This window comes from Uranotaenia lowii, chromosome 1 (genome assembly GCF_029784155.1).
Source record: "Uranotaenia lowii strain MFRU-FL chromosome 1, ASM2978415v1, whole genome shotgun sequence".
Taxonomy (NCBI): Eukaryota; Metazoa; Arthropoda; class Insecta; order Diptera; family Culicidae; genus Uranotaenia; species Uranotaenia lowii.
In genome coordinates this window covers 73,270,974-73,288,129 of record NC_073691.1, presented here as the reverse complement: position 1 = coordinate 73,288,129, position 17,156 = coordinate 73,270,974, and the positions used below count along the sequence as shown (strand labels likewise).

At 39.3% G+C, this 17,156-nt stretch overlaps 1 protein-coding gene across 7 annotated transcripts in view; it reads right to left on the bottom strand.

Annotated features, from left to right (window-relative positions):
* LOC129749112 (myelin transcription factor 1-like) overlaps nucleotides 1-17,156 on the bottom strand; it is a 130,363-nt gene that overhangs the window by 103,593 nt on the left and 9,614 nt on the right. For all 7 annotated transcript variants that reach the window (XM_055744037.1, XM_055743992.1, XM_055744030.1 and 4 more), the window contains exon 2: nucleotides 4,076-4,864. In XM_055744037.1, coding sequence (XP_055600012.1) covers nucleotides 4,076-4,748 — 673 coding nt within the window. In that variant the 5' untranslated portion in view covers nucleotides 4,749-4,864. The remainder of the gene's footprint in view (nucleotides 1-4,075; nucleotides 4,865-17,156) is intronic.

Here is a 17,156-nt window from a genome sequence, read left to right as displayed (position 1 = left end):
CTGGTAAACTAATAAATAATTTTGACTTGGAGCGAGTGAGATTCATCATGTTTCATTCTTCCTATACTATGATAAGTGGTTCGTTAAATTATGAAAAACTACATAAAATACTATTATGGTAAAGCAGCCATAACTTCTTCAATTTTCAACCGATTTCGATGAATAACCACTTGAAAACTTTGTTTTAAATTGACATTTAAGCGCAAAAGAAAATCAGATTTTTTAAAAGCTACCATCGAGTCTAAAACTTTCGTTGAAATAAAATTTTCTCTAAAAAAATGCGTTTTTTATAAATTTTTTTCTCATAAAGTCACTAATATCAACAATATTGTTGGTCAAACGCAAAAACTGTGTTCAGATGATCGATAGAAAATTTATTCACCTTCAATATGCAAAAGAGGGATTTAAAATTACTGTTATGTCGTCCGAGATATTTTAATCTAAGTACATGAACTTTTTTAATTTTTCTGAAATTTCATATTTGGAGCATAACTCAAAAACGGTTCTACTGAGATTTTTTTGAATTTCATTTTCGGATTCAGCGCCCGATTTTACATTAAAAATGTTGGTCAGTTAATCAAGTTCACGATTTTTTTTAAATTTTGTAAACTAGTGTTATTATTCGAATCATCTACTAATCCAATCGATTTAAATGCTTTGATTCGATTTCGTTTGCATTAAAAGTGGTCGCCCGAACCGTTCCGATCTTTACGAAATTGTGACATTCTTTCCGAATGTCATTCGACTTTTTTTTCGAGTAGCATTGTTTTGGAACAACATTCGCAACATGTCAACTTTTTTCCGTGTGATGGTCAAACGCCATTTGTAACAATTATCATACCTGGGAAAAACTATTTTATTACAGTTTGGTTTGATGTTTTCATAACTTAACCGCAAATCCATACATAATTTACAAATCAGTAAACTTTGGTAACATCATAATTTTTTTAAAAATAACGCTAATTAACCCAATTTTAAGAATTAGGACAGCACTCAAAAAAACAGGACAAATTCTGAAAAATCACTGTAATCTGTAGTTGTGGGGTAAAGTGTCAAAACCAGGGGACTGAGATGAAGGGAGAAAATACGTCAATGATCCAAGGGATATAAATTGAGAGAGAATTCTTTGCATTTGGAGTGGTAATGATCAAATTGCTTCACAAATTGCAACAATTTGCAACAATTAGCACATTTTCACTCTCTCTAGCACTGGTTTTTCTCATTTGAACTCAAACCTTCCAATTTTCTCTAACAAATTACCACAAATTCAATCATTGGCTGCACAATTTGTGTGATCATTGACAAATTTTCTCCCTTCATTTCAGTTCCCCGCAATGATCACACAAATTGTGCAGAAAATGATTGAATTTGTGGAAATTAGTTAGAGATAATGAGAAGGTTTGAGTTTAAATGAGAGAATCCAGTGCTCAGAGACAGTGAAAATGTGCTAATTGTTGCAAATTGTTTGCAGCTGTGAAATTTTGATCATTTCCGTTCAAAATGCAAGGAATTCTCTCTCGATTTCAATCCATAGGTCAAAACAATATATGTTTCCATTAGCACGGAGGTGAATGATCCAAATACTGGGGCTTTCTAGGCTATAATTCTTTTTCTCTCATCGCGATGTGAGAGCTTTCATCAGCGTTGCCAGATTGCAAACCGCTCGAGTCCGTAGGTTTGACGAAAATCGAAAAATGTACTGATTTTGGCAAAATTAAACTAGATAACCTTTTTTTTGGTGGTCAGGAAGAATTTTTGTTCATCTTCAGAAATCCGAATCCGGATCCAGTGAAATCCGTAGATCTGACAACGCTGGCTCTCATATTAGCTGTCCAAGTCGCTTACAGCTCGTGTAAACTGGACAACGATCAGCGTGATGGAGCATGATCAGCGAAAGAGGATCACACTAGATAGCCAAACTGAAAACAGTGCTGTTGTATCTCGGCCTTTGTCGTTTGGGAGGAGCCTTCTAACCCTGTAGAATTTTATCTACAACTTGTTTTAGTTAAGAGCAGTGTATTTTTTTACAGTTTATCTCCCATTTCGTTGCTTGATTTTGAATAAGGAGGAGTAGGCGTTGCCTCGATGGCAGCGCACGCGTTTTTTCTTCGCTCGTGGAAATTTTGTCAATTTTTCAATTTAAAAGTGAAATCTTAGGAAAATTTTGAGAAAGTAAACTAGATGGCCCGCGGATTTGTGCAACCGGATAAAGTCCAGTAGATTTGAAGGCCGTGTTTTTTTTTAAGCTCATTTGAAAGAGCGTAGAACACGAATGAAAGCTCTGTTATACTTCCGGAGGTTTCTTTTGCCAAAAGAATGATGTGTATTGGTATGTGCTGTATGTTGCAAAACTTCTGAATTCCTGGTTTGAAGTTGTTTTCAAAGTTGAAGTTATTATTCGTGTTAAGTAGGAGTGATCGTGAGCTCCCAGGAAAACGGTCAATATTTTTCCCAACGCCCTGGTTCTGTTGAACGGGCGCGTCTGAACTTGGTTGGCAAAGTGCTGTTGTAGTTAATGAGTTTGAAAATTATCATTATGATATTGGTGAATTGGAAAAAGTTAAAATGACATATTTCGGTTGTTGAAAGTGTGCTATATTTCAAATAAAGAAAAATCAGCAGTTCGAACTATAGTGGCAATGTTGTGGAAGTGAGAGGGGAAGGGAAATAGTTGATGGTGATAGAATGGATAAAATTGGCTCCAAAATCTGGGAGCTAGAAAAATGCGCAGAAATTGAAAAGGATTGCTTGGATTCAATTTTCATAGATTTATCAGGAAAAGGTTACGGAAACAGCTGGAAAGCTAAGTATATTCTTTCTATTTTATTTAATTCATCAGAGTTTTTAGTTTAACCTTCTTCAGTTGTGTTTATTTTTATCATTCTGTACCATTGAGACAGATTGGTGTCCTAGTGAGAAGGATAGAGCATTTGTTTTCCCTGTGTCGATTTCTTATTGTTGCATCTCTGTCTCGCGCTTATGGTGTTGAATATGAATGCTTTCTCGGCTCAGAAAAGAGAAATACAGTTGATAAATCATCTGTGCTTATTTTTCATAAATGTTTGCAAAGAGTGATGTAATGAATATGATGTTTAAAGATTGTACTTTTCGAAGAAACGATGCTCCGTATAGAGATACCGATTAAACAGTAAAATTTCTGGTCAATTAAAAAATGAATAGTGGAGTGGAACGACTCTTTACAGGTTTTTAGGAAAAAAGTTACACAAGATCGAAATCAACAGCTTTATCTTGCACTCATATTAATAAATATGAATAAACCATAGAACATCTATCATTTAAACTAATATTCTACTATAATATCATAAATTCTTGTGAAAAACTTTTTTAGAGGGGAGGGGGGTATGCTTACACTAATTATATTTTTTTGTTCTTCAAATATTTCTTTTCAAGAGCGAGCAAAGGCGCTATATCCAAGGTCAAAGACCAGAAATGATAGTGCATCGAAATCCGAAACTCTAAATTTTTATTAACATTGAAGCAAATGCAATACTGAAATCGTACATTTTTAAATAATGAAAATAAGGAAATTTGAAAAAAACATTAATTATACCATGGGGTTCCGGATTTCTGTACAGAAAAACATCATTTCCATCCACAGAAGGACGAAGTCACACGGACCATCATCAAGGAGCACAGAAATTTAGCATACATATGTGCTCCCAACGTTAAAATCTCACTCATAGCCATGGAAACGTATGGTACTGTTGTCCACGTTTCTTCCTCCCTTTGCTCCAGTTGTCTCTGCGTCCAATACTGCACAGTGGGCCCGGCCAAGTTAAGATGAGTAGTAAATGTACATTTACTACTCACCGGGATGCTGACAAGATCTGGCTGTGTATGTATCATAAGCATAAGCATAAGCATTTCGTTGCTTGATTTTGAATAAGCTCTCATTACTCGGCAAAAACCAGTAAATGGAATACTAAAAATCGGTTTTGGGAAAAGGGCTCGGCATTACCATTCCTATTTTGAATATAACTAACAAATGCCGCAATCTTGATTGAGGAAAAAAGTTAGTAAACATTCCCAAGCTTTAATTTAAATCCCCACTTACCTTTAAGTGACGCCGATAGCCCACTGGCAACGGAAGCCGATCCGGAAGACGAAGATGCCGATGCGTGATGCCTCAGCAGAGCTGGATTCCTATCCAAACTTGTTCCAGCTGCGGACGATGAGCTTGACCCTACAGGAGGGAACGCTGCACTGCTATTGCGATGATTTCCGGCCGAAGTCGAAGAACTGACTGCACTTTCACTTCCGGGGCTTAGCTTTCGACGACTTGCCGGAGGAAATGACTCGACAACCCTGGACTGTGAATGAGAATGGGCCGAATGCGACCGGTGGAAGTGCTGTTCCGGATATTCTAGTCTCTGCTGATGATGATTGTGATGACTCTGATGATGCTGACTATGATGGGTCTGTTGATGATGATGCTGTTGCTGCTGCTGATGATGATGATGGTTTGAGTAATCTTGTGGTCGTTGATCGGAGCTTCGACTTGTGCTGCTGGTGCTGCTGCTAACGGTCGAAACTGAAACGACGGCTGCTTCTCCCGCTGCTCTCGTCGGATGCTGCTGATGATGGGTTCGTTTGTTATTGTTGCTGCTGCTATTGTAGGACACCGGTGCTGTAGGATGGGATGAATCCATACGAGACCGAAGATCCACGGCTCCAGCGGTCAGTTTCGGCGAGTCGTCTCCGATAGACACCTCTGGCCGGTGGTGCATAGCAGACCGGGAACGCCGAAGGAGAATCCGAAACGGACGCTAGCAGCCAAGCAGATCAAGACTCGGGGCTTTCCGGTTTCTGCCCCGAGTTTCCTACATTATGCCCGAGGAGGGTCCTGCAATGGTAAGAGGATTGAGAAAATTCTATCAAATTTTTATCCCTTTTCATTAATTTAACCTTCGTCTGCCGAGGCGATGGCAGAAAGGTCGGAGTTCTCGTGTTCGGAATCCATTTATATCTATTAGTGAATCATGCGTGCATGTGTCAAGTACCATTGAGCAGCAGCAGCAAGGAAAAAGGGGTGCGTAAATGGAGGGCCACGTCGTTGTTATTCTTGACAACACCTACGCACAATTCATCATGTGTTTCGTACCAGAATACTGAGCTCCGCTAAGTTCTTAAAGCCAGCACGCACTTTTTTAATTTAACCATTCGATCAGATGTGTTCAATTATTCAGTATCGTTCAGTTATCCGGTTGAAAGGTGGTATTTAGATTCTTGGATTTTCTTATCGATGAAAATCCTGAATAATATATAATTGAAAAAAAAAATTGTAATTAATTACTTATTTTCCCCCCTTTTTATATAAAACAAATAGAGCAGGTTGTTACACTAAATTGTTAATTTTGTAACAATGATGATACAATGACAATTGTCAAATGCCTTAGAAACAAATTGTTCTTTTATCCTTAGTTGTTGTTAATTGGAAACAACTATTTGTGTTAATTTGACAAATACTGGGAATTTTTTTCTGATCTTTAAATTAAGATTTTCAAATTATCTTGTGCTTCATCCCATAACTGTAAAAAAGACACGATTTCGACAAAACGTATGTATCTAGCGACTTTTTGTCTACCTTCAATTTACAACAAGATTTAGATAATTTTCAATTGCAAATTTCTCGTTAACTAGCTGCTTGAGGATGACAAAATTTACATTGAAACAATATTGTTCATAATAACAAGAAAGGAAAAGTAAAACGGGTTTTAAAATGAATAAAAAATGTGTTTTTTTAAACACAACCCCTACCTGGGGTATTTGGGGACGGTTTTTACAGACTTGATGTATAGGAGGAAAGTTGATAAAGTCTGCTTCATTTAATATTGGAACAAATTCTTTTGCTCATTGTGGCGCCAAACGATAGCATTTTGTAAACAACCGCCATGGAAGCCGAACGGAGAGATCAAATTGTGCACAGTTTTCTTGAAAATCCATTGTTGTCGGCATCGAAGCTAGCTAAACAGCTTAAAATGCCCAGAAATACCGTATGGCGTGTTATCAAGCAGTACAAGGAAACATTGATGACGGCTCGGAAGCCGCATTCGAAGCGTCGGAGTGGAACTGTCGACCGGAAACTGCGTGGGAAAGTCATCAAGGCCGTCAAGAGGAATCCCAATCTTTCAGACCGCGATTTGGCCAATAAGTTCCAGGCTGCTCACAGTACGGTGCGACGAATTCGTCTCCGGGAAGGAAAAAGGTCATTCCGAGCCAGCAAACAGCCAAATCGGACGCTGAAGCAGAACAATGTGGCCAGAATCCGTGCTCGAAAGCTGTACGACCAAGTGCTGACCAAGTTCGACGGATGTATTCTGATGGACGATGAGACCTACGTGAAGGCGGACTTTGGGCAAATCCCAGGTCAAAAATTTTATTTGGCGACGGCTCGGGGGGATGTACCTGCAAAATTTAAGTTCGTGTTTGCGGATAAATTCGCCCGCAAGTACATGATTTGGCAGGGGATATGCAGTTGTGGACAGAAAACCAAAGTCTTTCTCACTGACAAGACAATGACATCAGAAGTCTACAAAAAAGAGTGCCTACAGAAACGGATTCTGCCGTTTATTCGTGCCCACGACCGTCCAGTAATGTTTTGGCCGGACCTCGCAAGCTGCCATTACAGCAAAACGGTTATGGAATGGTACGCAACGAACGGGGTCAGCGTAATACCGAAGGACCTCAACCCCCCAAACTGCCCCCAGTTCCGGCCGATAGAAAAATACTGGGCAATCACGAAGCGAAGGCTTAAGGCAAAGGGAAAACTTGTTAGGAACATGACTCAAATGAAGAACTGGTGGAATCAAATCGCCAAAACGGTGGACGAAAATGGTGTGCGCCGCCTAATGTGCCGTATTACGGGAAAAGTACGAGAATTTCTTCGAAACAGCAATGAATAATTTTTTTATTTTTTTTTTATGAAAGAGTAAAGAAAATGCTACATTTGTATGAAAAACAAATTATGAATTCGTTAATAAATGACTGAACTACACGCAATTGTTTGTGTTCCAATATTAAATGAAGCAGACTTTATAACGCCCCATGTTGCTGATACGCGCCACTTTTAAAGAATCTGTTCATTCTAGGCCTGCAAAATTTTATCATTTATTTAATGCTATGATTGGTCTTGGCACTTATTCAGCTAAATAATATTTTCTTTTCATTTTATGAAAACTTTAATCAGTCCACTATGATTTTCTTTCCAGTCAAAGGGTCTGTAACTATTAGCGTGTTTTCGGTCTTCGGCTGTTTTCGGGTGTGTTCGAATATAGCGGCGTGTATTTGCAACACAGTTTTGTTCTGTGGCTTTGAATATGGTTCTCAATAACCAAGTTTTTAAAGCAACTAAATGGATTCGAGTAATAAAAAATAATAAGTATTTGTAGAAAACACTTTTCTTCAACAAGCTCACTCGTTTTTACACAAAATGTTCGTGAAATACGTAGCAAATCAGCAATTCGCTAAGGAGGGGTATAATAGAGCAAGTTCCCCTACACATTATTTATTTACACAGTATTCCGTCTCACGACATAACTTGACGAACATTATTCCGAAAATTCACTCGGTCCATGGCAACCGTTCTCCAATTCCTCGGGCACACCACGTTCGCCAGATCACGCTCCACTTGGTCTAACTACCTCGCTCGTTGCGCCCCCGCCCCGCTCGTCTGGTTCCTACAGGATTCGTAGCGAACACCTGTTTTGCAGGACAGTCGTCCGGCATTCTCGCAACATGTCCCGCCCAGCGTTTCCGGCCGGCCTTCACCACCTTCTGGATACTGGGTTCGCCGTAGAGTCGCGCGAGCTCGTGGTTAATCCTTCGCCTTCACACTCCGTTCTCCTGTACGCCGCCAAAGATGGTTCTTAACAGTCGTCGCTCGAATACTCCTAGTGTACGCAGGTCCTTCTCGAGCAATGTCCATGTCTCGTGCCCGTAGAGAACAACCGGTCTAATGAGCGTCATATACAAATTACACTTCGTGCGAGGGCTAAGTCTTCTCGACCGCAGTTGCTTGTGGAGTCCATAGTATGCACGACATCCACTGACAATTCGCCGCCGGATCTCACGGCTGGTGTTGTTGTCTGCGGTCACCAGTGAGCCGAGATAGACAAAGTCTTCGACTATCTCCAGCTCGTCGCCGTCGACTGTGACCTTGTTATTGCTGGACAAGCGGGTTATGTCGGTCTCGGATCCACAGGCCAGCATGTACTTCCTCTTGGACGTATTAATCATCAACCCAATCCTTCCTGCTTCACTTTTCAGTTTGCGGTAGATCTCCTCCACCGCCACAGATGATCTGCTGACTATATCAATGTCATCGGCAAAGCAGATAAGTTGACTGGATCTGTTGAAAATCGTGCCCCGCATTTCGCCCACCACTCGTCGAATAACACCTTCTAGCGCCACGTTGAACATCATGCAGGATAGACCATCACCTTGTCGAAGCCCCCTGCGCGATTCGAATGAACTCGACAATTGACCCGAAATCCGCACACAGCACTGCGTTCCATCCATCGTCGCCTTGATCAGCCTGATCAGCTTCCCGGAAAAGCCGTTCTCGTCCATGATTTTCCATAGCTCCATTCCATAGCTCGTTACGGTCGATCGTGTCGTATGTGGCTTTGAAGTCGATGAATAGATGGTGCGTAGGGACTTGGTGTTCCCTGTATTTTTGGAGGGTTTGCCGTAATGTGAATATCTAGCCCACCGTTGACCGTCCCTCCATGAAGCCGGCTTGATGACTTCCCACGAATCTGTTTGCTTGAGGCGGCGGAGTAGGATTCGGGACAACACTTTGTAGGCGGTATTGAGGACAGTGATCTCTCGGTAGTTCTCACAGTCCAATTTGTTGCCCTTCTTGTAGATGGGGCATATTACCCCCTCCTTCCACTCCTCCGGTAGCTGTTCTATGTCCCAGATTCGAACTATCAACTGGTGTAGACAATCTGCCAACCTTTCCGGGCCCATTTTGATGAGCTCAGCTGCGATGCCATCCTTCCCTGCCGACTTGTTTCTTTTCAGCTGGCGAATGGCTTCCTTAACTTCCCTCATCGTTGGAAGTGGCTCCGTCTTTGGCTACGCCGGCGATGTACCTTCCCCCACCGTCTTGATCTCCTGCAAGTGCGCCGTTCAGGTGTTCATCGAAGTGCTGCTTCCACCTTTTGATCACCTCACGATTGTCCGTCAGGATGCCCCCGTCCTTATCCTGGCACATATCGGCTTGCGGCACGAAGCCTTTGCGGGATGCGTTGAATTTCTGATAAAACATTCGTGTTTCTCGGGAACGATGCAGCTGTTCCAGCTCCTCGAGCTCCTCCTCCTCCAGGCGCTTTTTCTCCTGGAAAATTCGGAATCGCTACCTCTTCCGCGGTCGGTGATTTTCCACATTCCGACGGGTGCCTCTTTGCACTACTGCCGCCCGCGCGGCATTCTCTTCGTCCATCACCCTCCTACACTCCTCGTCGAACCAGTCGTTCCGTCGAGTTCGCTCCACATAACCGATGACGTTCTCCGCAGCACTATTGATGGCTGTCTTGATGGTATCCCAACAGTCCTCGAGAGGGGCTTCGTCAAGCTCGCCCTCTGCCGGCAGCGCTGCTTCGACCGATTGCGCGTAGTCTACCGCGACACCTCAGGTTGCTTCAGTTGTGCGATATTTAACCGAGACGGGCGCCGGTTTTGTGTGTTGTTCACTACGGAGAGTTTTGGGCGCATCTTCACCATCACCAGATAGTGGTCTGACTCGATGTTGGCGCCTCGACAGGATCTGACGTCGATGATGTCCGAGAAGTGCCGGCTATCAATCAAAACGTGGTCGATCTGTGATTGCGTTTGGCACGGTGATCTCCAGGTGTAGGGTCAAGTGGGGTAATTATGAACACGGGGTAATTCCGAACAAGTGCCATACGCGCTGCTGTGGGGGGTGAATGAACACAAAAAGTTCCAAAAGTGGTAGTTTAACATCCACTTGATTGTTATAAGCTGTTTTCGATCTGCTTTTAAATCCTAATGATATCATTTTAGGTGTTTTGAAAAACCATCACCCCGTGAAACGGAAATCGTTTTCGACAATGTTCAATGTTTTGAATATCTGATCATAGGAAATCCAGCTGGGATGTTGTTGTCACCTGTTTTACATCCAGTTTTTGATGCTTTGTCTGGATTTCGAAGAAATTTTGAAAAATTTTAATCCCACTGATTTACAGATGAGTGTTCATATTTACCCCATAGTTTTCGTCCTATGGGGTAATTATGAACACATCTTCTTATTCATTTCCTGACATTTCTTTGGCTTTTTGATGGTCAAATGTTTTATTCATTAACTTAGGGGGCCATTCACTAATTACCCAAGTATTTCCAGACCCCTTTCCCCCTCCTTCCCTTACAAAACTACCCCCCCCCCCCCCCCACCTTCTGTATGATTTTAACACATTAGGGACCGTGAAGAAATCTTAGCCGCGAAACATCAACACTCGGCATTCTTTATCACAGAATCCACTGGACCAAGTTCAATAAATTTCATATTAAAATTAGGTCCGCAATGTGTTAAGTGTAAGGTTTTGATTTTTTGAGAATTTGTTGTCTTTTTTCTACAAATGATATTTGGATTAAAAAAAAAAGTAATGCCAGTTCGTATCAGTCTTTGAAAAAAAAACTTTTTAACGCAATTTCATTTAAAACTGAAAATAAAATTTCAAAGGTGAAAAAACTGAATAAAACAGAAATTTTGAAAAAAGGCTTAATCCGTAGTCACATTTAAACAAGTCTTAATTTGGTTCAAAAAATTAGTGATAAGAACTTTTTGTTGATAAAAAAAAGGCAGTCAAATCACCGGACAGTTTTACCGGTAATACCGAAACCGAAAACCTGAATCCCAGGAATAGCTTTCTAATACCGAAAACAGGTTTTACGTCCTTTTAAAATCAGTTTTTTTGGTATTGATAAATAACAAGGTTATAAACTAAACTTGAAGAAATGTTTAATTTTACTTAAAATATAATTCACCATTTGTTTACAAAAGTTTTGCTGCTCGAGCTTTTATGAATAACCGCGTGAAATTTAAAATTATTACGAACTCGAAATCTCTGGCTTTCGGTCAACAGTAAAATATGAGAAAAACTTCGATAAATTTAAAAGGTGAATAAATCCACAAAGCAAAGATAAAAAAGATCTATTTTCTTGTATGTTTAGACAACGTGCTGCTTTTCAGTACATTAGATTGACAGCAAATAATTATTGTTTATTTGTTACATCCGGATAGCAAAGATCCAAAATCTATTTGCTTGCAGCCTTATTTTTTATACTTGATATTTTTTTCAATGTTAATTTGTTTGAATACTTTGGCACAAAAAGAATACTTTTTGGTTGAAGATTTTCTCTTTCAGTTTTATTACGAAAATTTTGAATTTTTTATTGAGAGAGTAGAGTTACTAATATGAAATTTCGTAGCGGTTATAAAAAATTTTATTAGTGTAAATATTTTTCACAACAGTCGATCATATAGAACTGACTAGGCTTGCAAGAAATGACTGTTCACTGATTCAAGAAGATTTTAATGAGTGTTTTTGTGAAACAACTATCTTAAAAGATTTTCGAATTTTCTGCATATGTATAGGTTTCATTTTCATGATACCCGAAAAGCCTAGCCCCCGACATTTAGGTGAAGACTTTATGTTTACTGCGCAGAACCTTTTAAGCGGATGTAAAAATTATCGAGTTGCCGAAACAAAAAATAGAAAAAATCAATAAAAAAGAACACCAAATAGCTATTTTTTCTGTTGCTTTACATCTTATTTTCACTTTCATTTGTTTACTTTACAAGTTTTATACATGAATTGAAGTGAGTTTTTATAAAATAACCCATTATCTTATTACTGCTAATTTTTTTTGTTATTTGGTGTTGAATTGAGATTTTCTGACACTATTTAAATCATATTGGACAAGTCTCGGGGTAAATATGAACTTAGTTTGGGGTAATTATGAACAGGTTTTGGGGTAATTATGAACATAATTTTTTAAGTAAAAAATCACCATACACTGCTTACTATGGGTAAAGGTAACGTATAACTACTGTTACTTTTCAAAAATTTTGTACCAAGTTTGTAATCCGTGTTCATAATTACCCCCTAGACAGTGGGGTAAATATGAACAGACGGGGTAATTATGAACAGACGTCTCAAGGACGTGGGTTGCGACCAAAAAAAAAAGTTGCTCCATAGAATGATGAAGAGCACGGAAGCACTCATTGATGGCAGATTTTCAGAATTTATGATAATAAATAAACATATGGTGGCTGTAAGTGTGCCAAATGAAGAAATTTTGTTCATAATTACCCCACCTAGCCCTACTTGTGTGGGAGGCGGTGCTGGAAAAAGGTACTACGTACGGTCATTCGTTTGGAAGCGGCGAAATCAATAAGTCTGAGGCCGCTTTCGTTGGTCAGCTGGTGCGCACTGAACCTTCCAATTGTCGGTTTAAATTCCTCCTCCTGGTCGACCTGAGCATTAAAATCCCCGATGACGATCTTGATATCATGTTTTGGGAAACAGTCGTATTCACGCTCCAGCTGCGCGTAAAATTCGTCTTTGTCATCACCGGTACTTCCGAGGTGAGGGCTGTGCACGTTGATGATGCTGATGTTGAAGAACCGGCCCTTAATTCTCAACCGAAACATTCCTGAGTTGATCGGTCACCACCCGATCACGCGCTTTTGCACCTTTCCCATCACCATAAAAGCTGTTAAATGTCTCATGTAATTATTTTAAGAATATTTTGTAGACATGAGGATTGGTTTTGTCAATTAAAAAAAATACAAATTCGTCTCAATTGTCCTTAGTAATTTAATTTATACATTTTTTTGCCAAAATCTAGAATTGTAAAGTCCTGGCATCCATTTTTCGAAATATTCTTTCCTTTGTTTGTTTTTCGTCTCCATTAATTAGATGGACTTCGACTTAAAGGCGAGGGGCTTCCAGACAAAATAAAATAAAATATGACACATTTCGAACAATTTTTGGAAACTAGGAGAGATAAGGGCATAATGGCCACCTTAAGGAAACCGCTTATTTAACCATAGAGAACAGCTATAATATGTGAATTACATTATTGTTTCGTGTTCAGACACTCAAATAGTCTATTGCCTAATTGAATGAAACTCGAAAAAGTAGATAAAAACGTTTAAAAATGCATTTTGAATCTTTTGCCGAATGCTGAAAACCAGTCACTGTAAGGGCATAATGAGAACCCCCCTGGGGCAGTATAAGCACAATTAATCAGGTCAAGATGAGCGTTTTCTGCCGTATAATCTAGCAGCGAATTCTACTTGATGAAGTCAACTGAATAAAAGAGCTACAGCTTGAATTGTTTTATCTGTCGATTAGGCCTATTGGTAAGGTGTCGGAGAGGTAATCAGTAGACTCGAGTTCGATTCCTGGTCAAGGGGATTTTTTTTATTTATCATTCATGATCGATGCATTTTGCACTAAACGGTGAGGCGTAGATTCATTAAACAAAGCAATAACAAAATAATCTAGGTCTGTTTGTAGAATTCAAAGAATTGACACATGCTCAAACATTATGTTTCTGGTGTTTTGTTTGGCGGATGATGCTACTAGACGTATAATGTAACAATAACAAAAGTCAATCATGTAAGTGAAAAAAAAACCCCTCGAACAGGAATCGAACCAATAGGCTAAATCGACAGATAAAACAAATTAAGCTGAAGCTCTATTATTCAGTTGACTTCATCGAGTTGAATTCGCTGCTAGATTATACGGCAGAAAATGCTCATCTTGCCCTGATTAATAGTGTTCTGTTCGCCCAGGTCAACAAATTTAAGTAAAAACACGTTTCAAAATTGATTTAAATGAAAAATAAAAAAATTCTATGATGGTGAAAATTGAGAAACAATAAGTAAATTATGTTGCAGTGCGTACATTTTAGATCAAGATGATTTAAAGGTCATAAAAGCTTATTTGGTGGTGCTTAAGAATTATAATATTTTCGTCACTTGAGAACCTAGCTGGTTATTATTCAATATTTCTGTAAAGATGAAAAGGATATTTCTTTTATGGTGAAAAATTAATTCTATAGGTAGTATGAAACAAATCCTCTTGAAAATTTGTTTAAGAAAATACTTATTTTTGTAGAAAAAAGGAGTGCTTATTATGCTCTGGGTGCTCGTTATGCCCTTATCTCCCCTTCTTAACCGATCCACGTGAATTTTTTTGTGCAGCCAATTTTAAGACAGGGAACGGATTTTATAATTCTTTCAAACCTCCCCAAATCCATGAACCATAACCTTTAAAAAATTAACAAAAACTGACAAAATTTTAACAATCCTCGAAGCTCCTTAAACCTACAAACCTTCAAGTTACGTTGGGACTCAAGTCAATCTAGAAGCTTGGATGCCATGAAAAATAGTTCGTTTTTGAATTATGTTGATATTTAATTTAATAGAATGTTTATTTAATTTAAATAATTTAAACTAACTTACTTACTTACTACCACACAGGGTCAGCTAGTTTTAAATAATAATAAATTGATTCTTATATTTTTCCATTAGCTAGTAATATTAAAATTTTGTAAAAAAAAATGTTTCAATTGCTTTCTATCCCCTACTCGCATAACAGTCCCATATGAATTTTAGTCATTTTTCATCTAACATGACAGTTCGTCATTTTGAACATAGGGCTTCAATATAAAACATTAAAAAAAGAGATTTTGTTCTAGAAATTTCGAGAAAAATATCAACTCGTGGCTGTCCCATATGAAATATACCCGCATAACAGTCCCATATGTGAAATACCATGAATTTAGTTACTTTTTAATGTTTTTTTTCGGCCGAATAGTCATTGATTTATTGCTTTGAATAATTTTAAAATGATTCAACTCATTTGATGTCGAATTATGCACACTAGTATTCGAAAGCAGGCCAGTAGGAAGGAAGGAATGTCTTCCTCAGCGAAAAACTATCAGATGCAATCAAAATCGTGAAAAAATTGAACTCACATTAAGTAATTCACAATATTTTTTCCAAAAATATGTTTGTTTTTCTGATAACTGCGTTTAGAAGTTCTAAAATGATCAAATTTAAGTCTTAGGAAGTAGCTTGTTGAGCAAAACATATTCTGTATGGGACTGTTATGCGAGTAGATTTGGAAAAGGTTTCAAATATGCTCGCATAACAGTCCCATAACGAATAAAAATGGTGCTCCCGGCCTTATGTAACAGTACTTTCCAATAATAAGAATTGCGCTTAACAACAAACTCATAAATGAGTACAGTTGAGGAAATCAAATGATTACTGTACCGCAAATCATCGAACACTCGGTAGCCGCTCTACTGAAATCGCTTCTACTGTCAACACAGTAACTGTCACATCGAGTTCCGCTATAAGCTCAAAAACCTAAAGAACCTCAACATGGCACCATCACGTGAAAATCACCCTAACAGAGGAACTAAAAGCCAATCGACAACTAAAACTACATCCTCAGGTGCACCACACCTTGTCGATTAACCGTCCGCCAAGTCACGAGTTTGATGCAAACTCTCCATAGCCCACAGAAAGAAATCTAGCTGTCCTCAGAGCCAACCAATAACTACAATCCATAGAGCGGGAAACGGTAAAGTTGAGAAATCCCAGGACTTGAACTGGAATACTGTCCTCCAGATTTTAGAATTTGGGGAATCCCAATTCGAGAAGGTTAGGCCGTGTCAAGTAAACCAGATAAAACATCTAATCGCAAGCTTCAACCCTGGCCAACTCAGCCTGCATGAGTGCATGAAAAAGCCAGCGATAAGAATAAAAGCGGAACAAAACTTATTGCATGAAAGCCAGTGAAATCGGAGACATAAACGATCCACGAACAATCATCTGACTACAGATCAGTTATCATCCTCGGGCATATGATCGTCCCACTAAGCAAGGAGAATAAGCAACATCACCGTGCTAAGCAAAGTGATTCTATCTGCACTCACACCATACGGAACCGTTAATAATCGGACTCCAAGAACCGGAGAAGGTCCTCGTCTGCGACGCAGGGCCTTTTTCTTAATACGGTTCTGATCGCTGAAGGAGATCAGAAAGCGACAGAATATTCCATAACTGCATGCAGCTCGATCAGCTGATTTTCAGTATTCGTTGCCCAGTGTGTGTGAGCGCCACAGTACTTGGTCGTCGATCAGAGCCGGAAAACTGCAGAGAGTGAACTCCGACAACAACAGAGCGACAGTGTTTGCCGAAGAGAGACGCTCCTTTGCATGTGTGCATGATACGAAGAGGAGCAAAACAGGAAGAGTGTTGTATGCATGTTTACACTCGAGGCAGAAGCAATAACATAGCAAGTGAGAAGCTATCACGGTGTCGGAGTGCACACGTGAGCTACGCGTACGGTGAAGGAAGCGTATGTAGGCGAATGCATGCGGAGAAAGCAGTCTACGAATCCGGGGCCCCGTCGACGTTCATCAGCAGCGACAACTTTATGTGTAGCGGTACAGGTTCGATTAGATTATAAGGAATTATGATAGCATAAGAATAGAGTTTCAATGTGAAACCGTAATTATATGTCGTGCTTTGTATTCAATGTTTGTGGCAAGATGCCTCATGATTATTGAGCCAATTTAGCGCATCTCAAGCTTAAAGCTTTCGCATGAGAATCGAATCTTCGGCCAATTAAGCCAATAAAATTACTTGTTTCATAAATCATGAATTTGCGTGTTGACTTTTGATACACTCCGGGTAGGGCAAAGTTGTTACACTTATCAATGCCCCAATTTTGAAAATTTCAGGTTTTACGATTTATTATGACAACCTAGAACACCTTCCATCAAATGATTTTCGTTTATTCTGAACGTTGTGGTCACAATTCAAAAATATATTCCAAAACAGAAAAGCTGATTTTCTCACTTGCTTGTTTTTGCATATGGGACTGTTATGAAAGTAGGGGCAGTTTATTCAGTTTATGTAAATTTGCAACTTGAAATTACCTAAAACTTTTGCTTCAACGCGCTTTAATCATTCTCTTAGACTTAAATTCTTTCTCATATCATTCTACACAGCCGATAAACTTTCTTCCAACTCCAACTCAATGTGGCTGCCATCGCTGAAAATCGATAATCCCATTCCAGACGCA